Below are 22,711 nucleotides of genomic sequence, written 5' to 3' on the forward strand. Positions count from 1 at the left end.
TGACAGTGTCTTCAGCACTGGATTTTATAATTTAAAGCCATTTTTTTCTGGTTGAAGTCTGAAAAAAAATTGTGTCTTTATTATATGGAGATTATTTTTTTAACACATATATCCTTATCAAATTATCATTACTTTTAGGTTAGAATTTAATGGCATCCTTAGTTTAATGAAATTATCAGTATCATAGTTGATGTCCCAGAATCAAATTACAGGGTCAGGTAGTCTTCGTATCTAGACTGATGTGTAGAAGATATGATTAAAGTTATAGGGCCAGGCACGGCTGCTTACTCCTGTAATCCTAGAATTTTTAGAGGCCAAGGCAGGAGGACTGCTTGAGCTCAGGAGTTTGAGAGCAGACTGGCCAACAAGGTGAAACCCTGTCTCTACAAAAAAATTAGCTTGGCATGATGTCATGTGCCTGTAGTCTCAGCTACTTGGGAGGCTAAGATGGGAGGATTGCTTGAGCCCGAAAGATTGAGGCTGCAGTGAGCTAGACTACACAACTGCACTCTGGCCTACGTGACAGAGTGAGACTCTGTCTCAAAAAAAAAAAAAAAAAAAAAAAAACAGTGTTGAAAGAATTCAACTCAAAATCATTTTGAAGATCCTCTCTCCAAATATCATTAATTTTTTTTGCATGTAGCATTTACTGTTTATTCCGCCTGCTTTCTGCCATCATCATAGTTTTAACATTGGCGCTATAGCATATTTATGTTAGCATTATGACTTATTGAGTTTTAGGACTTAGTGTGTGTAGATGAAATGTACAAGATTCTTGTGAAACACTGTCTAGGAACATGGCTACTACTTATATTCCAGGCGACGCCTTCTATAACGCAATGTTCTGTGAAGGGTTCTGTGCCCTACAGGGTGCAAAAGATGAACCCTTGGACAGCAGGAAGCAGTTACTAGACCCTGGAGTTCAAAAGAACCAGCCCTAGCATTCCTAATGTTTTTGTACTTTTTCTGGCAGTTGTTTTTCCATGTATGTGTCAGATACATCCAATCTATGGGGCATAGATGCGGAATTCTGAGGAGAGAATAGAGTGGGCAGTGCAAGCTCACTTGTCTCTTTTGTATCCATGGCGTTTTAAGCATGGCTGGTTAATTGGACTGACATGGCATTATTTTAGATAGTGGAATTCTGGCAATACTTGGTTATAAGTGACCACAAACATCATAAGTTATTTAATGGCATATTTAAACAAGTTGTAAGACTAAAGATATTGCATCTTTTTTTTTTTTTTTTTTTACAAAAAATAAATGTACTCTCCACCGCCCGCCATTTGCTAACCTTTCATGTGAAGACAAGTGTCTGTCAGTAAATATTTACCAAGTTCTTATTTAGCAAATATATTTGGAAAACACAGTCTGTCCCTTTGAAATAAAGGTGACATTTGAAAAAGAAAGTAACTACAATCAGGAGCAGCAGAAAAGTACACTATAGACAGAGCATTTTTGAAATGATTGTTTGGAAATGTCCCATTATTGTGTAATTTTATCACTAAAAGGGATGTATATTTTATTTTTAAAAACTTATTTTTAAAAAAGCTTATTTATGCAAATACACTCAAACTTACATACAGATCTTTTTAACCATCTTTTAAAATCTTTGGCCAGGTGCACTGGCTCACACCTGTAACTCCCAGCACTTTGGGAACCTGAAGCAGGAGGATCACTTGGGGCCAGGAGTTCGGGACCAGCCTGGGCAACACAGCAAGACCTTGCCTCTGTTTAAAAATAAAATAAAATGAAAAGTAAGTCCTGGCACACGTGGCTCATACCTGTAATCCCAGCACTTTGAGAGGCCAAGGCAGGCAGGTCACTTGAGGTCAGGAGTTCAAGACCAGCCTGGCCAAGACGGTGAAACCCCATCTCTACTAAAAAAAAATAAAAATTAAAAAAAAATACAAAAAGTAGCTGGGCGTGGTGGTGTGCATCTGTAGTCTCAGCTACTCGGGAGGCTGAGACAGGAGAATCACTTGAACCAAGGCGGTAGATGCTACAATGAGCTGAGATCATGCCACTGCCCTCCAGTTTGGGTGACAGAGCGAGACTCTGTCTCAAAATAAAATAAAATAAAATAAATAGGGCCGGGCATGGTGGCTCATGCCTGTAATCCCAGTACTTTTGGATGCCAAGGTGGGTGGATCACGAGGTTAGGAGATCAAGAACATCCTGGCCAACATGGTGAAAATCTGTCTTTACTAAAAATACAAAAGTTAGTTGGCATGGGTCTGTAATCTGAGCTACTCAGGAGGCTGAGGCGGGAGAATCGCTTGCACTAGGGAGTCAGAGGTTACGGTGAGCCGAGATCGCATCACTGCACTCCAGCCTGGCAACAGAGTGAGACTCTGTCTCAAAAAAAAAGGACATTGCATGAATATTTAATTATGTTTGTGAAGATGTAGTCAAAGGAAACCCACAGGAACTAATTAGACTTGGAGATATGTAAAGACCTAAGGAACTGAAAAAGATGTGGCTGAAGTGATGGCGGAACTTTATTTAAAAAAAATTTCCAAGTGCCTAACAATGTGTCTCTAATAGAGTCCCATGTATAGGCTCAGTAATTCTTTGTAAATAAATGAATACAACATTTTTTGAAGGGTTTTTGAATTTTAGTATTTATTTTTAATAAATATTGTTTTCCAGTTTGCCATAGGTTATTCTAATTTCTGCTGTTTTAAACTTGAATCCTTACCTATTTGTGGCAAATAACGTTTGCCTCTGCTATCTCATGCAGAATATGAAGATAAGCCATGCTCCATGAACAGTGAACTATTTACTAATACAGGATCATTTATCTTAAATTCCGCTACTGATGAATAGACAAAATACTGTGTCTTAAAGGCTATATAGGTATTTTATAATAGTTAGCATAGTACCAAAGACCTTTTTGTTTCAACATGATTGCCAAAGTTGACAGTATGTATATGCCAGAATAATAATTAGAAAATTCCAAGCAAGTAAATCTATAATTTATTTTGTACCCATTCAAAAGTACATATAATGGAAATGAGTCTTTTGTTAAAATTACTTCCCTTTTTATCTTTGACCTTATTTCCTACCACAAATTCAGTCACGAAGATATTTAGAAGCTGGGTAAATTTGGATCTACTAATATTCTTTTTTCTTTGGAATTTTATTACTGTAATATACTTCTGAGATGGTATTAAAAAGGGAACAGCATGTGTAAGATTATCATTATCTGTGGTGGGTGGGGTGGATACATGAGTGGTTGATTTGCAAAAGACAGGAAGATCCTCGTTCTATTTAGGATATCCTTTCTTTCCACATTCTGAATTTGGCCTTTAAGAATATTTGAGCCAACACAAAAGGCCCAAGTCGCTGCTGTTACCCCAGCAAGCTGTGCATTAGGGTCTTGGGGGAAGAAAGACGATAATTAGAAGAAATTTGGATCAGGCAGATCATCAAAAAATAGAGAAGTGAAAGCCTTCCTTCTCTCTCAAGTTAGTAGCAAGTAACTGACTGTACTTTATCCTTTGTCTGACCTGGCAGGGGCAGAACCAACATTTTATTTTCTTTAAGTCTCAGAGGAGCCTTTTCTGGAAGCTGCATGGTTATTTCAAAGTTGGAAAAAATAATGGGTTCCTGTGGAAATTTATGAAAACATTTTTTCTTGACTTCCTTCTCAAAACCAGGGTGATTGATAGAGAGAGCATAGTTTAGGAACGTATTTTGAAAGCAAAGTGGCAAGAGATGAGGGGTAGAACCTTCAGGCCTTCTGTGAAATTTAGATTGCATTCTAAGTGCAGCCACTGAGGCTTTTGGCAGGTGCTGATGAACACTTTTATAAGCCACAGTGAAATTTGCAAGTCTGCCACCAATTTCCTTGTTACAAAGCCTGAAATAATATCCTTTCCCTCCTTTCGATGCCTAATGAAATCCTACGTATCCTTCAAGATAAAGTTCAATCTTCCCTTCTTTAGTAAAGGAGGTAGTTATCTAGACATTTGGGAAGGAGAGCATGAACTTGGTACTGGAATCTTCTGCTTAGTGGAGGAGCTGCAAACCCCCTCCTGGATCAGTTCCCCAGAGCCGATAGTGAAGAAAGAGAATACAGAGAAATAGTACAAGCAGTGGAGTGTCTGTCATAGAGTTGACTAAGCATGAGAATACAAGTTGAGAAAAAACAAGGAGACGCTGCTGAGGTTGGGGAGCATAAATTTATGGTAGAAAATGTTTGAGTTGCAATTTTTAAAAGTGTGGTAAAATATATATGACATTTGCTATTTTGAAAAATTTTAAGTATCTGGTTCTGTGGCATGAAATACATTTGTATTGTAGTACAGACACCACCACCATCCATCTTTAGAACTTTTTCATCCTTCCCAACTGAAACTCTGGACTCATTAAATTAATGTAGTAGTTTCTAGCTAGCAATACATGGCCTTGGAACTAGAACTGTATATAGGTGGACAGTGTACTGTGTCATGGTAGGTATGAGAGAGGTGGGGTTAAAGGACTCTAAAGTGCTACACAAAGCATTTACTGTGTTTGCAGGTGGATGAAGCTGAGGCATTGATAAGGAGGGATGGAGCAGAGAAGAGAAATGAACTTTTATCTGCTTGCATTTAAGCGAATGATTTACATTCAGGAAGTACATAGCTCTTCCAGTTTGAATAGCCACTTGGCATTGATCTACTGGAATCCAAAGAAATTAATAGTAAAAATTATAATGGTTATAATTAAACACCATGTTTGTGCTTAGAAGTAAATTCCCTGGAATTAGTATAAAAGCAAAATTTGGTAAGAGACAAAACAGATTTGGAGAAAATATTTGTGATACGAAGAACATTTGTTATATGAAGAACTCCTTCAAAGACAGGTATAATTCAATTTAAAAAACCCAGTACTTAAAAAAAATAGTACTCCCAGCGCTTTGGGAGGTGGGAGGCCAAGATGGGAGGATTACTTGAGCCTAGGAGTTTGAGATTATCCTGGACAACATAGGGAGACTCTGTATTCATATACTATTGAGTTGTATTCAAAAAAATGAAAAATTGGGCCAGGCGCGGTGTATCACACCTATAATCCCAGTACTTTGGGAGGCCAAGGCAGGCGGATCACCAGGTCGAGAGATAGAGACCATCTTGGCCACCATGGTGCAACCCCATCTCTACTAAGATACAAAAATTAGCTGGGCATGGTGGTGCACACCTGTAGTCCCAGCTACCTGGGAGGCTGAGGCAGGAGAATCACTTGAACCCAGGAGGCGGAGGTTGCAGTAAGCCGAGATCCCAGCACTATACTCCAGCCTGGGCAAACAGAGTGGAACTTTGTCTCAAAAAAAAAAAAAAAGAAAGAAAAGAAAAATTAGCTGGGTATGGTGACATGAGCCTGCAGTCTCAGCTACTTAAGAGGCTGAAGTGGGAGGATTGCTTGAGCATGGGAGGTCAAGGCTGCAATGAGCTGTGATCATACCACTGCGATCCACCTGGGTGACAGAGTGAGAGTCTGTTTTTAAAAAAAAAAAAAAGGCAGAAAGATTACAGAACTTTTTTTTTGTTTAATGGCTAATAAACATTTATAAACATAGAAATTGTTGATTAGGAAAATACAAAATTTATACAATGAGGTGTTGTTGTTTAGTATGGACTGTCTTATGTGTACTAAGTTGTGTGAGTATGTATATGTCTCTAAAGATTGTTTAAAGAACAAAAGCAAGCCAGGCATGGTGGCTTACACTTGTAATCGCAGCACTTTGGGAGGGCAGGCAGGTGGATCATGAGATCGGGAGTTTGAGACCAGTCCTGCCAACACAGTGAAACCCCGTCTCTACTAAAAATACAAAAATTAGTCGGGTGTGGTGGTGGGCACCTGTTTCCCAGTTACTCAGGAGGCCAAGGCAGGAGAATTGCTTGAACCCGAGAGGCGGAGGTTGCGGTGAGCCAAGATCGCACCACTGCACTCCCTCTGGCGACAGAGGGAGACTTAGTCTCAAAAAAAAAAAAAAAAAAAAAAAAGAAAGAGCAAAACAGACTTTAAAATTAGGATGTTACTAATACATTTGAAGACCCTGTGTTTTTTTTTCCTTTTTCTACTCCTTATGCCTCCTCACCAGAGGTATCTGCCATCCTGAGATTGTTGTCCTAGTGTACCTTTGCTTTTCTTCCTCTCCAGAATGAGGGTTTTGCAACCCAGTTATCAGATTAGAGTCCTGTCTTGGGCAGGTGCAAGGAGGGGAGTGAGAGAGATTATTTTCTGAGGCGTAAAATACCTCAGCCTCATAACAAGGCTGTGAGAGTTATGAACCAGAACTGTGAACGAAAAACATAAATATCACACCACATATGGCTATGTGGCCATAACATTTTGGAATGTTTTAAAACTATATACTATATATAACTGGAATTGTACTTTATTATGTGACTTTTTCATTCCACATTGTTTGTGAGAATGACCTATGTTGATGTGTAGTTCATTGTTTTAACTCAGATACAGTATAACGTCATGTGAATATATTATAAATTTACTTTCCATATTCTGTCAACTAAGAGTAAAGATCTAAAAAATTAATAATCTAGCATAGATTAATGGCAAAGGACAGAGAGAAAATATATTGATATCATCCCTTGGAAGGTAAAGTTTTCAGTAAGTTACCAAAATCTAAAATTCATATACCACTGAGTTGTCAAGTTCACATCTAGTAATCTATCCAGAAAAGTGCTTATGCAAATACAGAGAAATTTACTAGGATGATCTTTAAAAAAAAAAACAATAAAATTATGTTTATTAGTTAATTAAATGAATTGCAATAGAGTTAAACTGTGGAGTATTATGCAGTGTTGAATGTCAGGCTGATCTATATAGACATAGACGTGGAAGGGTATCTAGCAGGGAGCCCAGCCGGTGGAACCCTGACAGCAGCAGTGAGCAAGGATGGTGAGTTCCCTTTGCAGTCCTGCCTCCGCTTGGCCAGGGGCACCACACACATCCAGAATCTATTATTTCTTCACAAAGCCTGGCCAGACATTTCAAGTACAACAGAATAAAATCCTTAACATGTTATCTTCTTGGAGCATATCATCTGTGTCATGGTTGTTTTAGTATTTTAATGTAGTAAGTTGACCATGATGAGGGGAAATGTTGAAAGAGGAAATATCACCACCTGAAATCCTTATGGATAAGATCAGACACATCGTAAATTGGGGTTTAGGGATCAATTTCCTAATTTAGGTTAGTATAATGTTTTTGTTCTCTAGTACTATATTTTTTTAGTGGAAGAGAATCAAAGGAGGATGACATTGTAGATAAAATTTCTTTCTTTCGGGGGGTGACAGTCTTGCTCTGTCACCCAGGCTGGAGTGCAGTAGTGTGAGCTCAGGTCACTGCAACCTCTGCCTCAGTCTCCCAAGTAGCTGGGATTTCAATCATGTGCTACCACACCTGGCTAATTTTTGTATTTTTAGTAGGGACAGGGTTTCGCCTTGTTGTCCAGCCTGGTCTCAAACTCCTGGACTTAAGCGATCCTCCCACTTCAGCCTCCCAGAGTGCTGGGATTACAGGCGTGATTACGAACTTCACCACACTGGGCTGGTAAAGTTTCTTCTTAACTATACTGAGTTGTCACTCAGTATGTGTGGGGTGGGGGTTTGGTTCCAGGACCACCACCCCCATGTCAAAATCTCTGCTTGCTCAAATCTCTTATATAAAATGGCATTGTGTTTGCATATATCCTATGCACATCCTCCTTTATACCTTTTTTTTTTTTTCTTTTTTTTTTGAGACGGAGGGCCTGTTGCCCAGACTGGAGTGCAATGGCATGATCTCAGCTCACTGCAATCTCTGCCACCCAGCTTAAAGCAATTCTTCTGCCTCAGGCTCCTAATACCTGGGAATACAGGTGCACACCACCATGCTTGGCTAACTTTTTGTATTTTTAGTAGAGACGAGGATTCACCATGTTGGCCAGGCTGTTCTCAAACTCCTGACTTTAGGCAATCCACCTGCCTCAGCCTCTCAAAGTACTGAGATTGCAGGTGTGTGCCACTGCACAGCCCCTCCCTTATACTTTAAATCTTCTCTGGATTACTCATAATATTTAACTCTGTGCAACATAAACACTGTAAATAGTTATATTTAAAATTTTTTTTTATTTTGTATTGTATTGCTTTACTTGAAATTGTATTTGAATATTTTTGATCCACAGTTGCTTGCACCTGCAAATGTGGAAACTTTGGATAGAGGCCAACTGTACTCTGTGTGTGTGTGACTGTAAGTGAACATATAACTAAAGAGGTGATAGAAAATATTTTTATGGCCGATTGTGGTGGATCGTCCTGGTAATCCCAGCACTTTGGGAGGCTGAGGTGGGCAGATCATGAGGTCAGGAGATCGAGACCATCCTGGCCAACGTGGTGAAATCCCATCTCTACTAAAAACACAAAAAATTAGCTGGATGTTGTGGCGCCTGCCTGTAGTCCCAGCTACTTGGGAGGCTGAGGCAGGAGAATTGCTTGAACCCAGGAGGCGAAGATTGCAGTGAGCCGAGATTGTGCCACTGCACTACAGCCTGGGCAACAGTGTGAGACCATCTCAAAAAAAAAAAAAATTGTTATTAATTATTTTTAATACAGAAATAGACGTTCAAGGATAATAGGTTTGCTTTGAAGATTTGTACAAAAACAGCTTGGTACGAAAATATTCAAGCAACAGGATTTACTTGGCATACATTCAAGAATTTGTATGCCTCATTTTATTAAGCCTCAGAGACATGCAAAATGGAAATTATGCATCAATTGGTTATTGTTTTTTATAATATGTTTTTAAGCCATTGGAGGAATTGTTATTTGTTTTTATTAGGTTGTTATTAGAATACTGCAAGTGCAAAATGCGTTAAGATTCAGAATAGGCCGGGCACTGGGGCTCATACCTGTAATCCCAGCACTTTGGGAGTAGGTGGGTGGATCACAAGGTCAAAAGATCAAGACCATCCTGGCCAACATGGTGAAACTTCATCTCTAATAAAAATACAAAGATTAGCCAGGCATGGTGGCACAGGCCTATAGTCCCAGCTACTTGGGAGGCTGAGGCAGAACCCACGAGGCGGAGGTTGCAGTGAGCTGAGATTGCCCCACCGCACTCCAGCCTGGCAACAGAGCAAGACTCCATCCCCAAAAAAAAATAAGATTCAGATTAGATTTATTCTATGAAAATGGGAATTGCCCTCAGTTAAATAACACTGGAGGTACAAGCTGAGAATTTTACTCCTTACTTGATAACTGATAATCTCAACTACTTCCATTGTTTTGTTTTCTTTGTTGTTGTTTTTTGTTTTTTGTGTTTTTTTGTTTTTGTTTTTGGGATGGAGTCTTGCTCTGTTGGCCCATCTGGAGTGCAGCGGCACGATCTTGGCTCACTGCAGCCTCCGCCTCCCAGGTTCAAGCAGTTCTCCAGCCTCAGCCTCCCAAGTAGCTGAAATTACAGGGGTGCACCACTGCGCCCAGCTAGTTTTTGTATTTTTAGTAGAGACAGGGTTTCACTATGTTGGCCAGGCTGGTCTTGAACTCCTAACCTCAGTTGATCCACTCCTCCCAGCCTCCCAAAGTGCTGGAATTACAGGCGTGAACCACTGCACCTGGCCTACTTCCATTTTGCTTTTTACTCTATTTTCTATCTAAACTGTTAGTTAAATTCTAGCATTCACTAGGAATGATTTTCCTGTCACTTTTTTGCCAATAATGCTTATTTGTACATAATTTATTAAAGCTAACATTGCCATGGAAAATGGTAAGCTATTGAAAGTAATACAGGTAGGCTTTCATTACAAAGTTTAATATAGGCCAGACGCGGTGGCTGAAGCCTGTAATCCCAGCACTTTGGGAGGCCGAGGCGGGTGGATCACGAGGTCAAGAGATCGAGACCATCCTGGTCAACATGGTGAAACCCCGTCTCTACTAAAAATACAAAAAACTAGCTGGGCATGGTGGCACATGCCTGTAATCCCAGCTACTCAGGAGGCTGAGGCAGGAGAATTGCCTGAACCCAGGAGGCGGAGGTTGCAGTAAGCCGAGATCGCGCCATTGCACTCCAGCCTGGGTAACAAGAGCGAAACTCCGTCTCAAAACAAACAAACAAACAAACAAAAGTTTAATATAATGAAAACACATTGTTATGAAATATCATATGAGCCAGGCACCGTGGCTCATGCCTGTAATCCCAGCTCTTTGGGAGGCTGAGGCGGGTGGATCACTTGAGGTCAGAAGTTTGAGACCAGTCTGGCCGACATGGTAAAACCCTGTTTCTACTAAAAATACGAAAATTACCCAGTGACACTTGTCTGTAATCCCAGCTACTGGGGAAGCTGAGGCATGAGAATTGCTTGCACCCAGGAGGCAGAGGTTGCAGTGGGCTGAGACCGTGCACCACTGCACTCCAGCCTAGGTGATTCCAAATTAAAAAAAGAAATATCATGTGAATGTTTATCAGAACTTGGAAAGTTTCTTATTCAGTGGAATGTGTACGAAAATAACATCTCTCCAATGAGGGAGAGGTGAAAAGTTTGGATGATAGCCACTAAGTCTTCAGAGTATGAGGTATTTTGTGAATAACTGAGTTCGCTGGCATGGATTTTAGGTGTCTTTCAAGACTGATATGTATGACAACCTTAATAAATTAAGGTGACTAAACATATTTAATAGATCCCTTTTTTTTTTTTTTTTTTGAGGCGGAGTTTCACTCGTTACCCAGGCTGGAGTGCAATGGCGCGATCTCGGCTCACCGCAACCTCCGCCTCCCGGGTTCAGGCAATTCTCCTGCCTCAGCCTCCTGAGTAGCTGGGATCACAGGCACGCGCCACCATGCCCAGCTAATTTTTTGTATATTTAGTAGAGACGGGGTTTCACCTCGTTGACCAGGATGGTCTCGATCTCTTGACCTCGTGATCCACCCGCCTCGGCCTCCCAAAGTTCTGGGATTACAGGCTTGAGCCACCGCGCCCGGCCCACAATAGATCCCTTTTGATATGCTGTCATAAACTTCAGCTTTTACAAATGGACAATGTATGGGGAATTAATTAGTTCATTTTTAATGAATTTGCCTTGTTTTTTTTTAAATCACAGAAAATAGATACAATTAGGAATTATCTCTGCTGTTGACCGTGAGTATAATGAATATGCCAAAAATCATTTAGTTTTGAGTTTACATTTACACTATATATGACAACCAGTTTCCTAGCCTCTTGCTTTTCTCTTTTTTTTTTTTTTTTGAGACAGAGTCTCACTCTGTCGCCAGGCTGGAGTGCAGTGGCATGATCTCAGGTCACTGCAACCTCTGCCTCTGGGTTTAAGTGATTTTCCTGCCTCAGCCTCCCAAGCAGCTGGGACTACAGCCACACGCCACCACGCCCAGCTAATCTTTGTATTTTTTTTTTTTTTTTTTTTTTGAGACAGAGTTTCACTTTTGTTACCCAGGCTGGAGTGCAGTGGCGCGATCTTGGCTCACCGCAACCTCCGCCTCCTGGGTTCCGGCAATTCTCCTGTCTCAGCCTCCTGAGTAGCTGGGATTACAGGCACGCACCACCATGCCCAGCTAATTTTTTGTATTTTTAGTAAAGACGGGGTTTCACCATGTCAACCAGGATGGTCTCGATCTCTTGACCTCGTGATCCACCCGCCTCAGCCTCCCAAAGTGCTGGGATTACAGGCTTGAGCCACTGCGCCCGGCCCACCTCTTGCTTTTTTAATGAATAGATTGCTTTTATTTGCTTCTAAATTTTTTTAATTAAAAGATAATTTACATGCATTAAAATTCAGCCTCTTTTTGTTTTTTGTTTTTTTTTGAGACGGAGTCTTGCTCTGGTTGCCCAGGCTGGAGTGCAATGGCACAATCTTGACTCACCGCAACCTCTGTCTCCCAGGTTCAAGGGAGTCTCCTGACTCTGCCTCCCAAGTAGCTGGGATTACAGGCATGCGGTACCATGCCCAGCTAATTTTGTATTTTTAGTAGAGACAGGGTTAATCAATGTTGGTCTGGCTGGTCTCAAACTCCTGACTTCAGGTGATCTTCTCACCTCCCAAAGTGCTGGGATTACAGGCATAAGCCACCGTGCCTGGCCAAAATCCAACCTCTTTAGGGTATAATTCTGAGTGTTGATAAATACATACAGTCATATAACCACCACCACAATGAAGATACAGAACAGTCCTTTTAGCTTCCAAAATTCTGTCATGCCCTTTTATGAAAAGTCAGTTCCCATACCACCAGCCCGGGCAACCTTGGATCTGTTTACTATTCCTATAGGTTTGCCTTTTCCAGAATGTGTTATCTATTCATGTATGTGTAGGCCTTTACGTTAGCTTCTTTCTAATATATATGCAGGTATCTTTTATTCATTCCTTGTTATTGCTTTGTGGTATACCATTGTATGGATGTACCACAGTTTGTTTACCCATTCACTAGCGGAAGAACAAGTAGGTATTTCTAGTTTTGGGTGATTATGAATAAAGTTTCTGTAAACATTTCTGTCAGTGTAAATATTCATTTTACTTGGGTAAGTACTTAAGAGCTAGGATTGCTGACTCATATGATAAGTGCATTCCAAACTGGTAAGAAACTGCTGTTGCTACTATTGGGTAGCCTAGAATTTAGTGTTAAGTTTGTGGTAGATGCTGCATATTATTGCAGATTGTCCACTTGTGGCCAATTGAGAGTCAATCATAATTGTTATATTTTATTTTAATTATCACGTTCTCCTGTAAACCATATTTTGATTTCTGGCTTTCATCTATAAAGATTCAAAAGTGAATATGGTAGTGTCCCATTATCCACAGGCGATGTATTCTGAGGCCACAGTGGATGCATGTAACTGCACATAGTACTGAACACTATGTGTACTATGTTTTCTTCTTTACATCCATACCTGTGATAAAGTTTAATTTATAAGTTAGTCACAGTAAGAGATTAACAGCAAAAGCACTAAAATAGAACAATTATAACAATATACTGTAATAAAAATAATGTGAAGCTGGTTATCTCTTTCAAATTATAGTATGTAATATTTTCAGACTGAAGTTGATCACAGGTAAAGGGTGACTTCTGTACCATTATTTCTTAATTTGTTGTACAACAATGAATTTAATGTCTTAATTATTATCATTCTACTAGCATGAGTGGTCAAGATATTTAACCTCCTAAACCTAGTTTTCTCTTCCGCAAAATGGTGATAAATTATCACCATCTTACAGAGTGATATTCTTCTATAAGACCGTGATAAATTATTACCTTACAGTGAGGACTTAATGAAATTTTGCATGGAAAATGCTTAAACACAGCAGTGGGCACAAAGCAAATGCTAGCTTTTTTTTTTTTTTTTAAGTGTTTGTTTTAATACCAAACCTAAGATTATAATTTAAACATTGCTATCAAAGCTCAGGAAGTACAGACAGACGTTGGGGAATTTTTGTGACAGGGAAATATTCTGGTTTTTACATTAGTGAAATTTGCCAAGGTTAAGTGGTCTTGGAATCAAACCTAAACAGTTTCCCTGCCACAGTGAAATTTAAACACATATGGGTAGAGTTTGCAAAGGAATTAAAAACAATTCAGGTTTCTTCTTCTCTTTGACTTATTTTCTCCATGTACTATTACCCTATTCTGTATTAGATTAATTGTAAAACTTAATTTATTCATACCTTATAACACATTTCTGTTATAAAAAAGTACCACTTTTATTAATATGATGGAAAACCCCTGTGTCCTGATGAGCAACTTGTGTTGAAGTGGGAGAACAAACCCCCCCACCACACACACACCTCATCCTCAGCATTGTATTGTGCTTCTGCCTGACATCCATCAGCTCCTAGCAGGTGTGCAATTTAGCAAGTCCTTTAGTCCTCCCCAACCCAGCAATTCCCTGCCGCAGTGGTTCTCAAAGTGTGATTACTGAAGTGAAGGCCCAGGTCAGCAGTGTCAGTGTCACCTGGTAGCTTATTAGAAATACAAATTCTGTGGCCTCTCTGTGCACCAGTTGATTCTGACTTTCATAGGGCACCCAGTGGTGTATGTCTTGACAAGCCAGTAGGTGATTCACGTGCACACCAGAGAGAGGGAACCACTGTGTCTGGACACAGAAAATAACCTTGGAGAGGTTATTTTCCCCCGGGAGGGAGAATGTCTGCAGCCTGTTAACTCACTGTAATTTTATAAATATTTTAATCGGACATTTTTCTTTTGTTCATTTGTTTTTGAGATAGAGTCTCACTCTGTTGCCCAAGCTGGAGTGCAATGGCGCGATCTCAGCTCACTGCAACCTCTGCCTCCTGGGTTCAAGCGATTCTCCTGCCTTAGCCTCCCGAGTATCTGGGATTACTGGTGCATGTCACCATGCCCAGCTAATTGTATTTTTAGTAGGGCCGGATTTTCACCGTGTTGGCCAGGATGGTTTCGAACTCCTGACCTCAGGTGATGCATCCGCGTCAGCCTCCCAAAGTGCTGGGATTACAGTTGTGAGCCACCGCAGCTGGTTCTTAATCTGACATTTTCTGATTTTTTGAGGCTGTGAGAAATTTTTAATGTACTGATTAAAGTATGTAAAATTATAAAGACAGACAAAAATGAGTAATAAATATTTTACCAATTAAACTATGTTCTGAAATAACATATACCACTTGTTTTCCTTAGGAAATTTGTATGTAGTATTTATTAATTCTGTATAATTTTGTCGCTGAAATCAATGAGCTGTGCTAGAAAGGAAAACATAAATGGGAAAATGGTATTTGAGGTCATTCAAAAATGAGATTTTAACATCTTAAGCTTGTGCATCCTGAATCTGTAACCAACATCTTTGTCCAGGGCAGTAGCCCTGTTAAAATAGAAACAAACTGTTTTCCTGTTAGCTTTTTAGAGCATTACTAATAGTTAAGGCATTAGTCCATTTAGAACGCGCCCTATTGCCAGCTGTACTTTGAATGCTTTTAAAGGTTCCATGTGCCTCAGTTGTTTACTTTCCTTTGATAAATAGAAGTCTTTCTGTGCTCATGTGCTCGTCTCAGGCATTGCGCTGCAGCAGTCCGCCCTCTGGGGAGGTGTGGCATGTTTTGAAGAGGTTGTCTTTGGGCAGTAAGTTTTAAGAATGCACTGGTCTGAACTCCTGGCAGATTCTGTGTTATCTTCAGCCTCCCTGAAGCTTTACAGCCAGGAGTGAGATTTTATCACATGGACTTTAAAAGAGTAAAGCCAAATATCTTTTTGTTAAACCAGAGTAGATTAATTATCTATCCGTTTATGTGAAATCATGTCCACTGATCAAGGTAAGTGGTTTCATTTTCTAGTAGATAAATTTTTTTCTTCCCCAGTGTGGGTCACTTTATAACACGGCATGCTGAGGGATGTAAAAGTGGCAGAGTTTGGTTTTCTTTTAAAGTTAGTAAAGTTCACATTGGTTTTCAGCTTCAAGATTAAAATATGTGCTATTGATGGGTTTTAGCTCTTCCAAGAGGCTTCTTCTGGACTAACCAGATGCAAATGTGTTTGGTGGTTAACGTTTCTCTGGCTTATTTTTATTAATATCAGTCAAGTTTGGAAATTCAGTCATTGAGTTGTTTAGGTTCTCTTTTTCCTGAAATAGCTTCTGTCCCTTCTAATTTTGTCTTCAAACAGATGATTGGAGAGAATCAGTATTCCCTCCTGGAAGGCAGCTCTTAATTAGGGAGAAAAATGCTTCTAGAACTGGAAGAGATACAGAGACAGAAAGCAACGGTTTTCTCTTTTTCCTTCCATTTTTGGTATGAACAAATGTTAAGAAATATTTACCACTAATCCTTCTTACAGTGCTACTGCATGGAGCATTGTTCAGTTAAAACAAACAAACAACAGTTCCCACCATCCCAGTCTTGTTTTGGTGAAGTTCAGGGGAGTAAGTAGTATTTGTTTTTCCATAAAAGACAACATTGTAGAGAAAGGCATGGGTTTGTTTTTAAAAAATCGTCAGTGATAGTAGTATTAAGCCACTATGGTCTCCTTGAATGTTGTAGAGAGCATATTAATGAGAAATTGAGTCTTTGAAATAGAAAGGTAATTCTATGGTGTGACAGAAATGTAATCATGTGATGGAAAATATCTGCTAAAAATATTTTTAATAGCTGAAATGGGTTCATTTTGTTTGTCTATTTTCTCATTCTTTTTTGACTGGATATAAAAAATGTCTACATTGCTGAACAAGATAAACTAAAACTTAGAACCAGCAGCCCTCAAAGTTATCAGTATTCTTTCTGATGGTGGTGTCACTGTTTCCTTCCGTAAGCCTCAGGGGCATACACTGAGTGTGGAAGCCTGAGGTTGGGGTTGGTGACAGCGCTGCTTCTGGAGAGCTGAGGCGCCCCTCCTGCAGCTGCACAGCTGGCTCCGTTCCCAGGTTCTAATGGCTGCTCAAGGGTTGAGCTGCCCAGTCCATGCCTGCCCCTGCTCCCTCCACCATTCAGGCAGAAGCCTGAATTCTTTTGCAGGCATTCCACCACTCTTGCATAAAGTTCGGAGGTCTTGTGATCACTCCAGAATTTACCATCATACGCTAAATATGAACTTAAGAAAAAAGAAATACAGCAAAAGGGAAATGTTTCCTCATCCCAGCAGTGAAGTTTTAGGTTTTCTGTTTCCTGAAACAGCTTCTGTCCCTTCTAATTTCATCTTCAAACATCTTCTACTAGGAGAGAATCAGTATTCCCTCCTGGAAGGCAGCTCTTAATTAGGGAGAAAAATACTTTGAGAACTGGAAGATGAAGCTTGAGAGGTCAATGTTGATAAACATAGAGAAATTGTTGTCTCTTATTTTCTGCTTTAATGGACAACATCCTTTAGAGAGTGGTGTGGGCTTTATAAGTTCCCTTTTAGGTTTTTAAGCTGAAAAGACAGTAATGTAGCACTTCCTGCCCACACTACTGGATAAGTTTATTAAATCATCTCAGAAAAATTATAAATATGCATATTCAGTGCATATGTTATTTGTAACAGTTTTCTCTTTTTTTCCTTCCTTTTTTTTTTTTTTTTTTCTTTCTTATGTTCCAGGCAGTGCACAGGAAAGATAAGTTTTTTCTTTTTTTGTTGACCTGAAAAAACTTTTTAAAGCTTATTCTTGCAGGCAAACTCCTTTCACCTGAAAGAAATGAAATATGATAGAGTATAATGAATGACTCAGTAGGAAATATTATGCAGTTCTTTGGAAGGATGATAGCTTGGTATTCATTTAATAAACATCCAAATGCATGTGAAACCTAAACTGCAAACTAGGATTAACATTTAAATTCAATCAATTCCTCTTAGATACTAGAATAGACTTGAGTAGGTCAACAGTAGATAGGAGGCTCCTGGAATAATCCAGGGAAAAGTTTTTATTCGTTCCAAAAGTAAAAAGACATTTTCTTAGATGTTTTTAGACCATCCCTGCCCACTTCCTGATCCACCTTCTGATAACCTTTACTCTAGGCGCCTTTTTTTCTTTATAAAATAACAAGCTAATTTTTATTGGTTGAAGTACATTTTTAAATGTCTTCACCCTGGTTTGGGTGTGTTCTCTGATTTATCTCCCACCACAGCACCTGTTAAACTCTGGCTAGATCAGGTCCTTCCATTTTTATTCCCTGGCGAGTTGACCCAAGTTAATTAGTTATATGTTGAAGTAGGCAGAAGGAAAACACTTACGAGAAGAAAAATAGTGTTAATCATAGAATTTGGTCATTTTCCATGGTGGTTTTTATAATAAAACTAGGCCTGGGAAAAATGGGTCTTACACCCTGTTAGAGAATAAGTACACACAAATATATATTTTTTTAATTAAAAAATATAAATACTGTGTCACTGTGGTCTTATCTTCTCCATGTCATTATAAAGCAGTTATTATTTCTTTTTTTGAGAGGCAGTCTTGCTCCGTCACCCAGGCTGGAGTGCAGTAGCTTGATCTCGGCTCACCACGACCTCTGCCTCCCAGGTTCAAGCCATTCTCCTGCCTCAGCCTCCCAAGTAGCTGGGATTATATGCATGTACCACCATGCCCAGCTAATTTTTTAGTAGAGATGGGGTTTCTCCATGTTGGTCAGGCTGGTCTCAAACTCCTGACCTCAGGTGATCTGCCCACCTCGGCCTCTCAAAGTGCTGGGATTACAGGTGTGAGCCACCGTGCCCGGCAATAATTGCCACTTCTTTGCTCACAGTCCTCCAGCGGGTTTCCATCTCTTCCAAAGGAAATCCCCTGTTCTTTCAGAGATGTGCAAGGCCCTACCTTTTCTAACCCCTATCTCTACCCCTTAACTCTCTGACCTCAGCATCAAATATGCTCCCTAGTCTATCCATGTTGTCTTCCTTATTACTCTTTGAAAATATCAACTGTGTTTCTACCTTAGGATTTTTGTAGTTGTACACTTTGCTTGGAATGCTAATCCTCAAAATATGCCTTATTCCCTTCATGTCTACTCAGCTAGCACTGTATTAGTGAGACCTCTTTGTCCTCCTTGTATGTAGGATATAATAATAGACTCTCACCTATTAGCATGCCTGCTCCTTGACCCGGCTTTACTTTCTTCATAGTACTTTTTTTTTTTTTTTTTTTTTTTTTTTGACAGGGTCTTTCTGTCATCCAGGCTAGAGTGCAGCGGCACAATCTTGGCTCACTGCAACCTCTGTCTCCCAGGCTCAAATGATCCTCCTGCTTCAGCCTCCACAGTTACAGGCACGTGCTATCAGGCCTGGCTGATTTTTGTATTTTTAGTAAAGACATGATGCCCAGGCAGGTCTTGAACTCCTGAGCTCAAGCAATTCACCCGCCTCAGCTTCCCAAAGTGCTGGCATTACAGGTGTGAGCCACTGTGTCTGGCCCTTCATAGCACTTACAGCATTTAGCATGTTGTACAGATTATTTTTTTGTTGTGGCGTTCACTGCTATATCATTAGGGTCTAGAAAGCCTAAAGTTACCTAGAAAGATAACTGAAGTTACCTAGAAAGTTAGGCCTAGAAAGGTAATAGATACTGGGTGCTTTGTTAATATTTGTTGATTGAATATATATTTACTATTGAACGTCTTTTTCTGTAGGGAAATGAGCAGGAATATAAGAAGTTTAATGAATTATAAATATTTGTAGTGTTCTCCATTTTTTCCCTTCAATTCTCTTTTAAGAGTAAATATCCTTGCTTGATAACCTCTAATGTCCCTTGTTGAGCAGAATGTCAATAATGAGTTCCAACCTTTGGAAGTCTCAGAGGCCAAGTTGATTTAAAGAAAGTAACGAAGGGTTAGTGAGACGACTCTGTGGCTGAGCCCGTAAGTGATTTTGGATGATGAATTAATGGGCTGTGTTGTAAGACAGAAAAGAGATGAGGGAGAAGCTCTGAGATGTGAAACCAAGAAATCTGGAGCGATACTGTCTGTAGCAGAAAATTGTGGCAAAATTTTTTGTTATTAAAGATGTACTTAATGTTTTAAATTAAGGATGTACTTGCCCTCTTTTTATTTTTCCTCTTCCTACATTTAAGTCATTTCACTCTTTGAAACACTCTTGTAGGAGGGTTATAGGCAAAGTAAAAATATTGAGTAAAAAATTACCTGGAAATGTTTCCTTAGTAGTTCCTGTAAGGCTTGATGGAGTAGAAATCCAGTACGTGAATTAAAGCATAAGAATTATTTGTGTGTGAGGCGCAGTGGCTTACACCTGTAATCCCAGCACTTTGGGAGGCCGAGGTGGGCAGATCACAAGGTCAAGAATTTGAGACCAGCCTGGCCAACATGGTGAAACCTTGTCTCTACTAACATTACAAAAATTAGCCATGCATAGTGGCACATGCTTGTAGCCCCCACTATTTGGGAGGTTGAGGCAGGAGGATGGCTTGAACCTGGGAGTGGGAGGTGGCAGTGAGCTAATATTGTACCACTACACTTCTGCCTGGGTGACAGAGTGAGATTCCGTCTCAAAAAAAAAAAAAAAAAAAAATTGTGTGTTTACATTTCATGTAATTTATTTCCAAATTTATCTAGATAATTGGAAATTCACCTGTGTTTAAAAATCTTTAGCCAACAGTTAATATTAAAAAAAATTACCTCCCCTAAATGCAGTTAAAATCTATGAACTACTGTTTTATATTTGATAATACACTTGATCTGAATAGTAATCATGATACATTATTAGATTGTATGACATCTTAGAAATACTGAATCAATTTTGACTATAGCAAAAAGAAATTACACAAAACTTGAAAGTAATTTTATTTTATAAATGTAAGCCTCCTAATGACTATCAGTAGAGTTACTGATTTATTAGAAATGTCATCTTTTTCTCTAATATTGTCCAGTAAATTTTTAAATTTATTTCCACCATAGTTACTAATTTAGGGTATAAAATAGTGAAATAAGAAATATCAAGGAAAAAAAATTTTGTTACCTCTTTATCTAAAATTGACCATTTTGATATAGAATGATGACAAGACAGGCTTAGGGTCAGGAAGTGAACTGTATTCACTGTACTCAATCCTAAAAATTTTGTAATACCTCTATCTTCCAGGAGGTTTAAGCTTCCCTCCCTCATAGACATCTAAAAGCAGTGACTGTGACAAATGTCATAGGAGAGGTACAAAATATGTGTTTGTAGAATAGAAAAGGAGGAACAACTAACGTTTCATTGATTCAAGGAAATTTCCTCAGAAAGTAACATATTGATGAATTTGTTTAAACAGAGACTTCCTGTTTTTTAAACTAAAAGAACCAACATATGCAAAAGCAGAGAAAAACATATCAAAAGAGAACTGTGTTTTCCAGGAATGTGGAAGATGGGAATGTGGCTAGAGCATTAGAGGTGCATAGTTCTGAGTAGATGGATATTGGACCATTCAGGAGATTGATGTCTTTTTCTTCTTTTTTTTTGAGACAGAGTTTAGCTCTTATTGTTCACCCTGGAGTGCAGTAACATGATCTTGGCTCACCACAACTTCTGCCTCCCTGGTTCATGCAATTCTCCTGCCTCGGCCTTCCAGGTAGCTGGGATTACAGGCATGTGCCACCAAAGCCGGCTAATTTTGTATTTTTTAGTAGAGATGGGGTTTCTCCATGTTGGTCAGGCTGGTCTCAAGCTCCCAACTTCAGTGATCCACCCGCCTCAGCCTCCCAAAGTGCTGGGATTACAGGCGTGCACCACCACACCTTGCCAAGATTGATGTCTTATGTGAAGGGTCCTTTATGCAAACTAGAGGTTTTGGGGTTTCCCCTACCCATCGGGCCTTGCAGTTCCATTAAAGGATTTCAAGCAAGGGAGTAATAAAATTGTTTTTATCATTGAATGAATAAAATAGTCACACTTTTTATTTGTAGGAGCAAATTGTATTAGATATAGCTAAATGTGGCTTAAGTAATGCAGTTTTAAAATTCAGAATTGGAAAAGTGGTTATCTTTGATTAACTGGCTGATTTTTTTTGGTCCTAACTTCCTCCTGTCAGCCAGAAAAAATATAGAAAATAATGGATAAGCTAATAGCAGTATTTGCTTTTTAAGTTTTGCATGCCTGAAACAATCCCCTACACTGTTAGAAGCTTAACACACAATGCTATTGTGCTCTGGGTCTAGAAAAAATGTGAAGCCTGCTAGTCTGATTCTGCAGCAGGGAGTAAGGAAAGTCAATACCTAACTTTGTAAGCTACTAAATATTAAATGTTTAGTAAAATGTGGTTTATAGTAATGTTTTTTGGTTTTGGGGTTTTTTTGAGACAGAGTCTCACTCTGTTGCTAGGCTGGAGTGCAGTGGCATGATCTCAGTTCACTGCAACCTCCCCGCCTCGGGTTCAAGCAATTCTCCTGCCTCAGCCTCCCAAGTAGCTGGGATTACAGACGCCTGCCACCATGTCCAGCTAATTTCTGTATTTTTAGTAGGTACAGGGTTTCACCATGTTGGCCAGGATGGTCTCGATCTCCTGTCCTTGTGATCTACCCGCCTTGGCCTCCCAAAGTGCTGGGATTATAGGCATGAGCCGCCTCCTGGCCAGTAATGTTTTTCTTAAAGAGGAGTTTCAAAATAAAGAGTCGTCAGGAGTAGAGGGTATCACCAAGGCTTTTTTAGAGAGCCATCTAATTTATTACATGTTTTTCTTAAAATTCCTCGCCATCAAAAAGTAGAATTTTGAGGTCTACATCTACACCTAAGAGATGTCAGTAGAGCAGTAAAACTATTTCTCTAATTTATAAGGAAGCTAGGTAACTTTCCTACAGTCATAAAATAATCATGTCAAAAATTTTGAATTTTCAGCTTCTAGTTTCAGTAATCACCCTGTTTTTTTGTCAAGGAAAAAAAAAAATGCACTTCCCAGATAAATATCACCTTGCATTTCACAGCAGGTCTGGGTGATCCTGACCTTGAAACAAGTGATAGTGTTGGTACATTTAACGTAGCAGCTTTTGGGTGACTGGCTGGTCCTGAGGAGCTTTTCCTACTTAGCAGTGTTCATTTAATCTATTATAGCCATGAAGCAAAGTACAGGTTTGAAAAGTTGAATGAACAGTGTTGGTAACTGCAAAACAAAGTGTTGCGACCCAGTAGGCTGAGGTAGTTTTAAGCAGATAAAGTTCACAGAAAGTAGTTTACAGAAATAGTGTTAGTTAGGCTTGGATATTTTAGCTTCTAAATTTCAAATTTAGAGAAATCAAGTTTAGAAATATAAACCAGCAAAGTAGTACAGAATTAATAGCAACAATGTCGGGAAGAATTTGCTTATGAAAAGGAT

General features: G+C 39.4%; 1 protein-coding gene across 6 annotated transcripts in view; it reads left to right on the top strand.

Moving 5' to 3' along the window:
- The window catches only part of FGD4 (FYVE, RhoGEF and PH domain containing 4), a 252,879-nt gene that overhangs the window by 112,505 nt on the left and 117,663 nt on the right, over positions 1–22,711 (top strand). Inside the window, exon 1 of one of the 6 annotated variants that reach the window (XM_074403049.1) lies at positions 11,427–15,272. The exons of the other annotated variants lie outside the window; for them this stretch is intronic. Within the exon in view, the coding sequence (XP_074259150.1) occupies positions 15,257–15,272 (16 nt within the window). The 5' untranslated portion in view covers positions 11,427–15,256. Of the gene's footprint in view, positions 1–11,426; positions 15,273–22,711 lie in introns of those variants that run through there. 6 annotated transcript variants of the gene reach the window in all.

The sequence above is a fragment of the Saimiri boliviensis genome, chromosome 7 (genome assembly GCF_048565385.1).
Source record: "Saimiri boliviensis isolate mSaiBol1 chromosome 7, mSaiBol1.pri, whole genome shotgun sequence".
NCBI classification, from domain to species: Eukaryota; Metazoa; Chordata; class Mammalia; order Primates; family Cebidae; genus Saimiri; species Saimiri boliviensis.